General features: G+C 43.6%; 2 protein-coding genes across 2 annotated transcripts in view; one reads left to right on the top strand and one right to left on the bottom strand.

The window, feature by feature from the left end:
- HDC (histidine decarboxylase) overlaps positions 1-2088 on the top strand; it is a 21166-nt gene extending 19078 nt beyond the window's left edge. The window contains exons 11-12 of the mRNA XM_025884043.2: positions 782-883; positions 1023-2088. Of these exons, the coding sequence (XP_025739828.1) occupies positions 782-883; positions 1023-1772 (852 nt within the window). The 3' untranslated portion in view covers positions 1773-2088. The remainder of the gene's footprint in view (positions 1-781; positions 884-1022) is intronic.
- Positions 2089-5516: 3428 nt separating this feature from the next.
- Positions 5517-14325, bottom strand: part of SLC27A2 (solute carrier family 27 member 2) — a 51739-nt gene continuing 42930 nt past the window's right edge. Inside the window, exons 7-10 of the mRNA XM_025884584.2 lie at positions 12828-13026; positions 11229-11326; positions 6998-7128; positions 5517-5970 (exon numbers count right to left, since the gene is read on the bottom strand). Of these exons, the coding sequence (XP_025740369.1) occupies positions 5794-5970; positions 6998-7128; positions 11229-11326; positions 12828-13026 (605 nt within the window). The 3' untranslated portion in view covers positions 5517-5793. The remainder of the gene's footprint in view (positions 5971-6997; positions 7129-11228; positions 11327-12827; positions 13027-14325) is intronic.

The raw sequence follows: 14325 nt of genomic DNA, 5'->3' as shown, positions 1-14325 counted from the left end.
CAAGATTTTATTTATTTATTTGAGAGAGAGAGAGAGAGAGAGAGAACACAGAGGGAGACTGAGCAGGGAGCCTGACGTAGGGCTCCATCCCAGGACCCTGAGATCATGACCTGAGCCAAAGGCAGGTGCTCAACTGACTGAGCCACCCAGGCGCCCTGAGAGTTTTCAATGATGTATGTAGGGAGGATGTATAAAAATATATTCTCTGTGGAATGAAAAAAAAAAGAGGGGGTAATGAAACAACATGTGAGGTATAAGGTATGAAAAGGTTTGAGAGGCAAGGGAAAGATGTAGGCTTAGGATAAGGGCAGGGCTTTTGACAGCCCACATGGTGCCTCTACATACTGCGAAAACAAGAATCTTCCTCTGGGCAGATACAGCCTGTACAAATTATCTGGATGGGAATGCAGAGATTGGGCTGGGTTTTGGCCCTCGCTTGCCACCTGGACCAGTCAGAAAGCTGTGAAGCCAGGATATGAGGCCAGATTGCATTGATTGCAAAGCACATGCATTCCGGCTCTGGGGCTGAGTTGAAAGAGAGCCCTCAGAAATGAATTCCTGAGGTGGATCTGATGTGACAAGCAATAGGACATTGCTCACGGGAGGTTTTCCAGCTTGGAATATGAGCTAAATCAAATGGAGAAGAAAATCAGGCAGAAGCCATTCAGAACTCTGTGGTTCAAAGGTGTCACATTTAAACCCATTTAGCAGTGTGAAACTTTATGCAGAATTGTCCCTTGCCGATTATTAATCTCAGTTCTCTCTATATTTACAATTTTAGGGCACTGAAATGGCAAAATATTTTGAGTCTCTGGTCAGAAATGACCCTTTCTTTGAAATCCCTGCCAAGAGGCACCTTGGCCTGGTGGTTTTTCGCTTAAAGGTAATGCCATCTCCCATGGCTTATAATTATGTTATTTGGTGGTTGTTCAGCCTCTTGGATCTATAAATACTGGGCTTCTGGGGATGCTTGGGGGGGGGGGATATGACACAGACGTCATTTTTCTTTATTCTTCAAACAGGGTCCTAATTGTCTCACAGAAAGTGTATTAAAGGAATTAGCTAAAGCTGGCCGTCTCTTCCTCATCCCGGCCACTATCCAGGACAAGTTGATCATCCGTTTCACTGTGACATCCCAGTTCACCACCAGAGGGGACATCCTGAGAGACTGGAATCTCATTCGAGATGCTGCTACTCTCATCCTGAGTCAGCACTGTACTTCCCAACCTAGCCCTCAGGTTGGGAACCTCATCCCCCAAACCACGGGCCCCAGAGCCTTGGCCAATGGGATGTCCCTTCAGTCTGCCCATGGGGCAGGCTATGACCAAGCCCAGGCCAGGAAGATCATCAAGCAGCCTCAGTGTGTGGGGGCCAGTCCTATGAAAAGGGAAGACAGCTGCCATCTTGAAACCCTCTTGGACCCACTTGATGACGACTGCTTTTCAGAAGAGGCCACAGACGTCACCAAGCACAAGCTATCCTCCTTCCTGTTCAATTATTTGTCTGTGCAAAATAAGAAGAAGGCTGTGCGTTCCTTCAGTTGCAACAGCATGCCTGTGAGTGCTCAGAAGCCACTGCCTGCGGATGGCTCTGTGAAGAATGGTGGCTCCTCCAGGGCCAGAATCTTCTCTAGGTTCCCAGAAGAGATGATGATGTTAAAGAAAAGTGCCTTCAAAAAACTCATCAAGTTTTACAGCGTCCCAAGCTTTCCAGAATGCAGCTCTCAGTGTGGGCTCCAGTTGCCCTGTTGCCCTCTGCAGGCGATGGTTTAGACCAGGGGTTTCAGCCAGAATCCAAGAATGTGTTTCAGGGAGTTGCTGAGCCCCTCAAAATTGTATGCTGAATTTGTGTGCTTATGTGTATGTGCATTTTTCTTAAGAGAGAGCCCATCACTTTATCAGATTCTCACAGAGGTTCATGACCCTTGACAAGATACAAATGGGTAGCTTAAGGCAGCATGGTACAGAGGGCCCCAGCCATCTGGTCAGAGAGAAAGGACCCCAGGAAGTGTACTGACAGGCAGCTTCTGTGGTTCAGCTTGTGATATGAAATATATTATAGAAATAAATTGTACTTGTCCCTGAAAAACTATCTTGTGTGACTTAATTGACCACTGAGACATTGACTAATTCATCAGAGCATATCCTGGAGCCTAAATATATGTATTTATGGATTCTCCTTTTTGGGATGTGGATTTAACTCTGAAAGAATGACTTTGGAGGAGCCCTTGGTATGAAGAAGGCAGGCAGTTTGAGGTAGGCACTGTGACTCACAGTTTATAAATGAGGAGACCGCGGCCCCAGGTCACAAAAGCTTGTAAGTGGGCAAAGCCAGGTCTCCTTGTCTTTGATAAAACTCATGCTATTTCCACCGTGCTGTACTTGATCAGAAGCTCACAGTCCAGCAGGCCCCCCCCTCCCCAGTCCTTCAGTACATTTCAAAGTTCCCTCTCTAGATTTGGAACTTGTACATTTTCTCTCTGGACGCTGTTGTCAAATAAAAGCTGTCCTCCCAGGCAGCTTGCCCAGTTAATTCATAGGTCAAAACCTGTTTTCTTCCTATTTGAGATGGCTCTGAAATGGGTTATATTAACATTGTCAAAGGTAAACAAAGCTGGATGCTAGTTAAAGTGGTAAGGATAGATTTTACTCAGTAATATATTGTTGCAGTAGGGAAAAGGGTCCAGGATAAAGTAGACTCAACTTTAACTTGGAGGTGAGCAGGCACTTTATAGGGAGAATGAGTGGGAAGGAGGCAAGCAGGGTCTTGGTAGAGTCAGGGAAGTGAAAAATGACAAAAAGCAGGAAGAGGGCATAGGTCCACGTGAAATCCATCCGGGTTTGCTAACTGGTGCTTAGTGAAGTTAGACTTCTATCCCCCCCATAGGGGCTGGGAAACAGGCCCATCTTCAAGTGTTGGGTGGAACCAACAGTAAATACCTTTTGTCAGCCTTGATTTTTCATAGTCAGGTACTTTCAGGGGAGCCAGGGTCATCCTAGGGTTGTGGCCTTGAGCTGTTGGAGCCTATGTTAGTATTTGTCCAAGTCTTTACAGGCCAAGGTTGAGGCGTGGTCAACAAGATGGCTTGGAGGAGCCCGGCTAGAGTTTGGTCAAGGAGAGAGTTTTTATCAAGAGCATAAAGTTTCATGTTGACACTTCTTTCTAAGGGTCTTTCCAGTCAGCTTTCCTTGAAGGTCTGACCTGACTTCCTTCCTCATAGAGGCTTGGAGAACTATCACACTAGTGCTCAGCTCATCTCTTGGTCCATAGCAGGCACCCACAAAATGCTTGAGTGGATGTGCAAATGAACAACATGTGAACAAATCATCTCTTGGGTATGTCACTTCACTTGGCTAATCTTATCCATTTTTATAGTGATTCTCATTTGCTTCCATTTTTCATGCTGACATTTCCTAGTTTTATCCCCAAATTATTTTGCTGGCTGGAACATCCTATCTATGCACTGACTACAGGTTTCCAAACAATATGTTTGAAATTGGAGACCTATTGATTGATTTACATGGATATCAGCTTACGTTTTTAAAAAATAATCCACTTGTACTTTCAAACGATGATTCGTGCAGATGTTTTTACAGGCATAGTTTGTGACCCTTCTAAAAGAGAAATATTGGTCTTTAAAACTGATTATCTGTCACAGGTAATGGCTTACTTTGATGTACACACACGCGAACCCAGGTGTTGAGGCCACTGTGCTGGCGTCTGTACCCATCACAGTGGACCTGTGGTACCTGGCCAGAACCACAGAGCTTTGGGGAAGCGGGAGACTGAGAAAGCCATCCGGCCGGGAGGGAGAGTTTCTGACTATCCAACTGGAAAGTCTAAAACCTGGCTCAAAGGTGGTCAGGCCCCAGTAGCCTCTGGTTACAGGCAAACTAATGTTCTGGCTAACAGTGTAAATGCTGACCCTTATCTGAGAACACACCCTTTGACATAACCTCTCCTTGCAACCAGATCTACTTTAACAAGATCAGAAGTCACATAATTGCACAATGTGATATTTTCGAAAACAAAAGTCATGTTCTCTCCCATCATTTGGGTTCAAATTGTCCCTGGGAGGTCAGCACAGCAAAGGCAGAGATATTTAGAGTTTTGCAAAAATTCCTAAGTGCTGACATACAAGCAACAACGTTACTGTTGGCAAAATTCACAAAGACGCAGGAGTATCTGGAGTTTTCCGAGGCCATCCTCAAATCCCTTAGGCATATTAAGTGCTCAGGCATTACTCATCACTGGGCATAATGAGTGGGGGCAGGGATTCTGGTCATGAGTCTTAGTCACTTAAAAACACGGAGAGAGTTTAATCAATATTTCTACAACTGTGTTGGGGGTGGGGGTGGTGACCTCTCTTGTCATCTATCATTGAGGATCCCCGAATATGTTTTCCTGGGGCCTTATGAGGGTTAAACTGGGGGAGAATTGGGGCTCCTTGCCAGCTCCTGGTCATCTGAAGAAGTCCTCTAGGGAAGGAAACTCCATTTCTTTTAGGGAGGCGGGAGTGAACTTGGATTACACTTTTTGGACATGGACTTAGTTACTACGCTGTTCCCGTTTCCTAGGATAAGCTCTAGGAAAGAACATGTTGTCTTGATTGCCACTACGAGGGACCTGCTCCTAAGACTCTGTGTACAACTGACAGAGGCAGAGCGTAAGGAGTTCTCCTCAGGAAGGGAGCCGGCTGAGTGTAGAGAGAAAGAGCCTGTCTGCAAGAGCTCTTCAAAATTTCCAAACCTTCTTGCATCATGCCCAAGGGGCCTAGGTGCTTAAACAGGCTGCTTGGCAGGAGACTGGCTGTGGAGTGAAACCAGCTCAGGTTTGAGGAGCACGTGGGACTGGGGGTTACTAACCGGAGATCTGGGACTTCCCTGGTCCACAGATACATTTTGTTCAGGCATGTGGAAGTCCTATAAAATCTGAGCCTTCACATTAAAAAGATTAGGGGGTTCCCATGAATAGCTGGGTTTCTGTTTTCTGAATAATCAGATCTTAGAAGTACCTGAGCTGTATTCCCACATGACAGTAATCAGCCAACTGAAGCTAAGTAGTGGCTACCCTCATGTTTGCCACGTTCGTAACTTGATTCCCTCGTCCCCGTTACTAATGTGAATCCTGAAGACACTTGAGTGTACAATCCTAGATGAAGTTAAAAAATATCTACTAACACCTTCTACGTATATAATTCTGATGCTGTTGGCTTAGGCTCCTTCAAAGACTCTAGGTGGCGTTCTCACGGGCTGGAGAATGCAGTTTGTAGACAGGGGCCTGGATGCTATTAGGAGGGGAGAGTTGGCCTCACACTGGAGCTGGATTTCCACTGGACTGTTCATTAGTGACCCAGCCCCCTCACCTTTCAACTTCTTGCCATTTTTTTTTTTTTTTACCTAGAATGCCATTATCATTATGAGTTAGGACACGTGTGAAAAGTTACCAATGAGGCTGTTAGGCTCAGGGTTTGCATTTAGAATAAAGTCAGGAAAGAGACAATGCCATCGCATCTGTTGGCATTCATCTATTTTATTATATATTTAAAAAAATAATGCACCCTCTAACAAGCTTGATCTGCAAATACGAATGGAAGGTGCGAATTGAAAAATACTTATCTCTAAATATTTTCACATGTAAAGGTTCAGGTGTAATTTTAAAAAGCCCTTATTGGAATGCATAAAAAATTACATCTTGTAATCTTCAATCAAATTAAGGTTGGATTACATCAAGTGGCTGTACTAGGTTCATTCAGTTTCTTTCTGGAAATGTGAATTAGCCTCTTAGAAATATTCAGAGTTTCAGAGTTTTATTATTTATGGCATTGTAAATGTCCTCAGTCATCGGCACATACATTTCTGCTTTGTCATCCAAGAAATATAAGGCATCTTTGATGACTGCAGGGTTAAAGCCCTCCTCCATGAGGGTCACTTTGCGGTGTTTAAAAGTTCCGGTAATCTCAATGGTGTCCTGAAAAACAGCAAACAGTCCACATTGTTGGAGTGTTGTGTAAACAGATGAGGGTTCAGGGCAAGGGGCAGAGGTGGGGCCGGAGGGCTGGCAACCCACAGGCATCTCGGGCTCAGGTGGAAGCTGTGAAAGGCAGTTCCACGTATCAATATCTCCTGTTTACAGAAGCTCCACGGGGCGGGTGGGGGGGGCTTGTTTTCATTCCTCTGGGGCTTTAAAATCACCTGTGGGGCATGAGGGGCTGTGGAGTGTGAAAGGCAGAGCAGAGCTGCTTATTGAGCTCCAGGAGTTACTAGAATATCCTGATTTATGGTGGGGTGGGGCTAGGGATCATCTACACACAGATGATTTTTTTTTCAGTTGCTAGGTGATGGCTGATCTGAGGGTATTTCAATGTTCATGTCTCTCAACCATTCTCGTAGTAAAGCAAATGTCAGTGCTTTATGAACATCAGCAGAAATAACCCTGTAACTTCCGCAGTAGCAGGTAATCTAATATTTCTTTTCTCAAGTCTTCAGCTATAGAATCATAGAGCTCACAGTCCAAAAGTGAAGTGTTAAGCTAACCAACGGGTTAATGCTTGTGAAAGAAAAAAAAAATCCCTCTGATGGTGATAGTTAAGCTTTTGATAGTTCCAAAACGGCTAATGATGCCCAATTAAATTTCACACCCTAGAAAGGTGTAGAACTTCAGTGGATTTTTCCATTCTTTAAAACTGGAAACAACAAAGAGGAGGGTCGGAGCATTTCTATTTTAAGTGTCTGTCATGCCTCGTCAAACACAGACTTTGTGAGTTATCTGCTAATACTGCTGCTGAGTGAACTGGTCTGTCATTTTAGGGGACAAGGGATCAGGATTTGGCTTCCGCTAGTTCTATTTTCTGATATTTCCGCTTCCTGTTGAGCTTCCAGGTTAGGGTTAGTGAAAATATGGCTAATAGGTTCACCATGGTAGAAGGCAGTTGTTCCCTAAGAGACAGCGGTCTCCAAGAGAGAGGATAATTGAACTAGAGAGCAAGAGTTCTCACCTGTATTCTAAGGAACCGGGGCCTTGCATAAGTGGGCAGGTAATCGGCAACATGGTTAAAGAGTTTCTTTCCATCAAATACATAGTTTTCCTTCATTTTGATCGCAGCCATGCCAATTCGACCCTCATGACCTAGAAATAAAGTGAGAAAATATTAGACGTGTTGTCCTATTTATGATGCTTTCCTAGTTCAAAGAAGAGGGGACTGAGAACATTACAACATGGGTTTCTTTTGGATAGTTGGAATTTTTATTTCAGATATATGTTGAAGTTATTCTAAGGTGAATACAACAACAAGAGCTATACACTGATTAAATCTTCTTTCTAAAGATTTATTCATTTTAGAAAGAGAGAGAGAGAGAGTGGGGAGGGGCAGAAGGAGAGGGAGAGAGAAATTTTAGCAGACGCCTCATTGAGCTCAGAGCCTGACTCGGGGCTCGATCCCAAGACCGTGAGATCATGACCTGAGCTGAAACCAAGAGTCGGACGCTCAATGGACTGCGCCGCCCAGGGGCCCCCATTAAATCTTTATCACATGCCAGACCCTATACTAAGTGTGTTTTATGGACTACCCCATTTAACCCTCACCACAGCCTTATGAAGAAGTAGAAATGTTATCTCCATTTTACAGATGGAAAAAACCTGAGGCTTAAAGACATGAAGGGATTTGTTCAAGCTCACACAGCAAATAATAGGCAGAGTCAGACAGTGCTTGTCGAGGTCATCCTTCTTAGTGGCCTACACGAAAACACCTGAATGGGAGACAGGTCCCACTTGTGGCTCAGGGAATTTTGTTTTTTGGACTCCTGTGAAAAGTCCTTGCTCTGCTGTCATGAACCACTGGGCTCGGGGTGCAGCGTCAGGTCTGTTGTGCTTGGGCACAAACAGCACCTTTGAGACATTTATTTAATCAAGATACTTAATAGCTCCGCCTCTCTGCATTTCAGAGAAGCTGTGGGTCAGAAGGGTGACAGGAGGCGCAAGGTGAGCTGCTGTGGGCCCTCCCGTTGATAAGCTTTATTCCCAAAGAGGCCATGTCTCCACTGAGACAGCAGATCCAGCAGTTCTTTCCTCCCTGTCAGGCAGCAACGTAAGTGGAGAGGAGTTTAGAACAATTCCTATACTGTTTTCTTGTGAGGACAGTGGTAATTAGGTCTTAATACGTCTTCTACCTGATGCAGCAGACCCAGCGGGAGTCTAGGTCCACTTCCCTGAACTACTTAGCTGTAATCAGAGAGGGGAAGGAGCCGTCCTTCGTCACCTGGGCCGCAGCTTTCGAAACCTCTCCCATGGTGATTGTGTGCTTACCTGTGGCTCTAAAGAAGGTAGGAAACAAGAGGGAACATTAAAAGAAAGGAAATGCACCCCTATACAATTTGCCTCTTAGCTGAAGGAGGGAGGAAGGGCACCGGGCTCTCTTTCTCTAGGGGTCCCTTGTAGCTCTGTTTTGAGAGCACCCGTCTCCGGAATCTCGAATGTCTCAGGTAAGCTTCTTTTAGAATCAAGGCAGAGGCTGATGCAACAGAAATCTTGAGCACTGACTGCCTCCTTGCCTCTTGCTCTGACAGAGGCAATGCCCAACTGAGACACGAATAGTCCTATTGGGTCTCAAGTCTCTGCCCCGGCTCCCAGGGGTTGGTTTGGGGTCAGTTCAGCTCCAGTTTACAGCTCTTCTGGCCAGAGTCTCTCTAGAGCTGCACTGTCCAGTGTGGTAGCCACTGGTTACATTTGGCTAGTAAAATTAATTATAATAAAATCCAATAAAAAATTCAATTCCTCAGTGGTACTAGCCACATTTGGAGTGCTTAGCAGCCATGTGGTAGTTATTGGCTACCATACTGGACAGTGCAGACATAGAACATTTTCATCATTGCAGAAAGTTCTACTGAGAACAAAAAGTTCTAGAGAGTAGCTGGGAAGTTCTGGTGTGACACCTAAAAAATGTCAACTGGACCCAAACTTTGGAGTACCTTCCTGGTCCAAAGCTGAGATGTGGGAAGGTCTTGCTGAGCTCTTGGCTGCTGAGAATCACTCTGGTAGACTGGCTTATTCTAGATAGCCCTGCCACATTTCTAGGCTGGAATGGAGCTGGCTGTGTGCCTGGCAGGCCAGCCAGCCACAGGCGTGGCATTGAGAATCAGACTCTGAAAGCCGAGAGACACTACTTCTCAGTTCATCTCTAATCTTTTAATGCTGCAAGAATTCTCATAGGACATCCAGCTCCTTTACACACCCCAGTCGGTGGGGCATTCCCCACCTCAGGAGATAGGCTTTTCTGTTGTCCGTCTCTGGTTATAGGAGGCGTCTCAGGCTAAAGTTTGCTCCCTGGTGTTGCACACCTGTTCCTAGTTCTACCTGACTGCCTTACAATCATTTGAAAACCATTAGCTTCCTCTTCTTTTTGTTCTAGATTGGTGACTCCCAAACCTTATTGGTTGTTAGAGTCACTTGGGGATTAAAAGAAGACATGAAGAGTCTGAGTCCCAAACCCTAGAGGTTCTGATCCATTAGATCTGGCTTTAAAAAGTTTTCCAGATTGAATCACTATACTGTACACCTGAGACTAATACTACACTGTACCTTAAGTAACTGGAATTTAAATAAAAACTTAAAACAAAAGTTCTTCAGATGATTCTGATGATTGGCCGGACGAGGCTTCAGTGCTTCTCAGAATTTAGTGTTTTTAAAAAGTTGTGGTCACACACATGTAACATAAAATTCATCATCTTAGCCATTTTAAAGTGCACAATTCATTGGTATTTTGTACATTCACAACATTCTGCAACTATCATCCATCTAGTTCTAGAACATTTTCATCACCTCCAAATCAGACTTCATTGTTTTTAAGAATCACTGGCGGGTTTGTTAAGACAGCTGCCCAGACCCCACCCCAGAGATTCGGATTCAGTAAGTAGGTCCGGGGTCGGCCTGAGAATTCGCATTGTGAACAAGCTCCCGCGTGATGCTGCTGCTGGTCCAGGGATCCCACTCTGAAGAGCAGTGGATTCGATCCTTCCATTCCATTCCCCAGATTCTCTCAACTTCTCATACACATTCTTTTGTGTTGTTACCTAAATCCACATTTGGAAGTGCATGCAACATTTCAGGTGGGGTCTGTGAGAGCCCAGCATGCCATGACGGCAGACAACCAGGACATGTGCCCTTGGGTGAATTCAGCCCACGTTCCAACACGAGAAGCGTGCTGTACCCCTCACGCTCTGTGACCTGAGATGCGGCTGTACTTCCCATCGTGGCATTGCCATAGGGTTGGAGAGGAACAGGGAGGAGAAAGTCTCAAATATTCTTTAAAAAATAAGAGACAGTACAAGGTCATGGAAACCATCACAGCTCAGGAAAGAGAGACTTTTGGATTTCCATTTTGAAAATAGGTGAAACTCCCAACTACTGAGTTCTGAGGGAATGCTAATCATCTCCCTAGCACCTGATATTTGGACAGTGATTTGGAGGTTTTAATCTTCTCTGTCATCTATAATTAAAATGATTTCTTCTCATGACAATACTCATGGGTACCTCTGGTAAATAGGTGTTTAGTATTTATGTAGTTGAAATGAATGAGTTCTCTTGACAATCTCAACAGCAGGGCTGGTATTACCACTAATTTTAGTGATTTGCCCAAAGTCCAATAGCCAGCAGGTACTGGAGCCAAGGACCCAAAGTCAGACCTCAGCACTCCCCACTCTGCTAGCAGAGGCAGATCTGCAGATGAAGGCGTGGTGATCCCACTCTGTGTGATGATTCTGAAACTCATGGGGTGGGCTGAGGTCAAGGACCTGTTTTAAAAGAAGTCTGGACAAAGTCAGCTCCTTTTCAGTTTTTTCTCCTAGCAACTCTACTTGTTTTTATTTGTGATTCCCAGTTCAGAGGCCAAGGGATCATTTCCCAGCTATCAAGCCTGACACATCTTTTCCTGAGGTGTGCCAAATGCAGTGTGGGACCATGTATCTTGGAGAGATCTGGCTTGCCCGAGAGCCCAAGAACAGCTGGGGAGCTGAACCACAGAAGGAGGCCAGATTCAGATGTACTGACCTGGCTGATTTACAGTGGAATATAAACCAGACATCAGCCCCTTACTCCCAGGTGGCTGAAAGAGCTGTTTGACTCTCCAGCTGGCGGGCAAAAGGGATGACAAACTTTGCTCTGGGGTTAAAATTATGTTCAGTTCCTGTATGGGTTTAGGCATAACATTTAGACTTATAATATTCTGTGCATACCTGGCACAGACACTCCATAAACATTTACTTCTTGGACAAAATCGACCAGTCCTACTGTATCAGCAACTTCAGTGGTGGCCACATTTTCCCCTTTCCAGCTGGAAGAAAAGGCAAGGTTAGCAGAGGTTACCAGTGGGCCCTGGCCAGGCTGCCATGACAGGGCAGGTGGTATCTCCAGACTGCTGGAGGGTGTCTGCACCCGTTTTCCCATCTCTTTCCCCAAATCCCCACAACTCAGTCATGGGGAGGCATCCTGCTTGAGAAACAAAACACAAAGGCATAGGCTAAAATAATAAAATGTGAAATTCCAATCTCACCACATGAAACATGATACAAAGAATGATGTTGTTCTAATGTCGAAATACAGGTTTGGCCTAAGAAAGGCCCAGGAAATAAAAAATAAGTCTCAATGACTTTTTGTTGTGTTTAGGTCTCTCACTTTTCTTATTAACTTTGGTTGCTATTTAATTCAATTTAATAGAATGTTGTCCTTGTATTTTAGGGTCTCATGGCAAAGGGAAAGCTTTGAATAGAAGATATACTTTATTTGCAGGGAGGTTATAATGTTAGTGCCCAATCAGGTGCTACTTTTCCACTTAATAAAGAGTTAAAATTTGTCTTACATTTAAAAATTCTTTAGATCAACATGAAGTTGGCATAAAATCATGGCATAAAATCATATGGATCCTGAGTCAGGGAATACTAGAGATGGAAAGATCACTGGGACCCTCATTTCGTGGGTGAAGGAATTGGGGTTGAGAAAGCCTACCTGCCTTGATAGCACAGCTGGTCAGGAGTAAGAGGTGAGCTTAGGAGCTTGGTTCTCCTCATTCACATTCTTGCTCTTCCTACTGCAGCCAGACACCTTCCATCCCTTCCTCAATACATTCATGCAAAAAGTAATCATGTGTGTTAAGCACTGTGCTTGGTGCTGGGAGTGAACCAGCAGACACAGGGCCTGGCCTCAGGGAGCTTACATAGGAAGGAAGCTGATTAAACCAAAGTGTCATGAGGCTGGAGGACCATGCTGCAGTTAGGAATTAGTTTCATGGTCTTATTGTAACTTCTTGGTGTTATTCAAACTTCATGGTGCTGACTGGGGTTTCTGTGGGAAACCACCTGGTTAGGGCTGGAGCGTGGGAGGGAGGGAAACAGGCGGGGCTCAGAACCCTTCACCTCCTCTTCAGCTAGATCAGCTTCACATTAGTTTACATTTGATTTTATCTGAAGAAAGTTTACATTTGATTTCCCCATGATTGGAAATAGTGTGAAAATTCCTGGCTGTCCTACGAGTGTCTGGTAATAACTGAGGATAAATGAGAGAAATTGGATGGAATATTAGGCTCCAAAAATCGGGCACAGGTTTTCTGCCTTTTTCTCATCTGGTGTTGCTCAAGCAAGTTGTCTGTCTGTGCATTGCAGAGTGACACTTCCTGTGTTTTGTTCCTTATTTTCTGGGAATACAGAAGGTCGACCTGACATGCCAAGAGATAGAAGGAAATAGAGCATCGTAGCCAAAGTAGAATGTAATTCCAATTTAGGAGTCAGCCAAATTGTGCATGTGTTTGTTTTTTGGCTCAGTAATTCAAAGAAACCAACCGGAAAGTATCTCCAACTCGGTCATGGAAGTAGATGAAATTTTCATGGTCAATCATTAAGAGATCGCCACTATTGAAATAGAGGTCTCCTTTCTTAAAGACATCTCTCAGTTTTTTCTTCTCTGTCTGAGTATTTCCTCCAGCATAGCCACTAAAGGGCGCAAGTTGTGTGATTCCGCAAACAAGGAGTCCAACTTCACCTAAGACAGAAGAAAGTAAATTGTTATTTTATGTGCAAGCAGTAGGCAAATTTTATGATTAACATTCTCTTAAAACTGTTGCCATACACTCAAAAATGGGCATCTTCACACATGGACCTTAAACCTGCTACACATACCATTTTTAATTTATTTTAATGAATTAATTTTTTTTTTCAAATACCATTTTTAACCTTACAGGGGCTGGTACTAAGCCTGTCTTCAACAATGAAAAAATTAAAGACTGGCTTTTTTTATAATTAAAATGCCCTCAGAAAAATGTAGTGCAATGTTGTTCAAGTTGCATTTTCAGTTACCTTTATTAGAAATCATTTACAAAGCTGATCTCATTTTCTGCGTACAGTGGCAACATTCAGATGCTTATCATTTCAATAATTTGCATATATTATTAGGAATCAGTTTTTGAACTTACAAATGGAAGATATTTTCTCCTTTACCTCAATCTTTAATTTTCCACAACCTAATACAACTCACAAGTGAAATAGCCCCATCATTCCATCTTAATTTTACAGCATTTCCAAGATATAAACTTACAAAATTCTCTTTCAATCTGTTTTGATTGACCAAATGCACAGATTTTCCAAATTCTAGATCTTGAAGCGCCATATATATTTGTTCTGCAAGTGGATCCTAAAATTCTCTGAAAAGCGACTATGTTCAAAATAATTTTTATCTCATTTTACAGAAGATATGCATATCCCTCATATGCATAACCCTAAGTTCTACCAATGGACATTGCCCCAGTTATTAAATTAACCCTGGGCTGAAATTAGCATATATTTTTTTTTCAGACTACGCCCAGATTTTAAAATTTGTAATAAAGTTGAAACTCATTGGTTTTCCTATGCTTTTCTGAACTCTTGTAATTGGGTTTTGATCACATTTTATATTAAAGTGGCTAACCCATGGCTTAAAAAAAATAAAATCTAAATAACACCAAACTAAGAAAATTCTTTTAAAAACCTATCCTTCCCTGCCATATATATTTAAGTGTGTGAAGTCTGGCTGTAACAGGGGGTTTTGGAACGTGTCGGGTATGCCTAGAGCGAGAGTGACAGAGGTCATGAGAATTTTACCTTAGCAACTTTGCTTTTTTCATTCCTTGATAGAAACATGAAAAAATGCCTAGCTTTGGAGCAAAATAACACAATGCTAAGAAGTGGTGAATGCTAAAGAACAAAAAACAAAGAAACCCAAAAAACCAACCAACCAAACCAAGCAACTGTTGCCATACAATCCAGTGGCAACAAGCTGGCTGTAAGAAGTGTCCCTTTCCATGCC

Source organism: Callorhinus ursinus, unplaced genomic scaffold, assembly GCF_003265705.2.
Source record: "Callorhinus ursinus isolate GAN/ISIS: 27379988/994484 unplaced genomic scaffold, GSC_fseal_2.0 scaffold25, whole genome shotgun sequence".
NCBI lineage: Eukaryota > Metazoa > Chordata > Mammalia > Carnivora > Otariidae > Callorhinus > Callorhinus ursinus.
The sequence above is the reverse complement of the archived record's forward strand: the minus strand, read 5'-3'. Positions and strand labels throughout refer to the sequence as shown.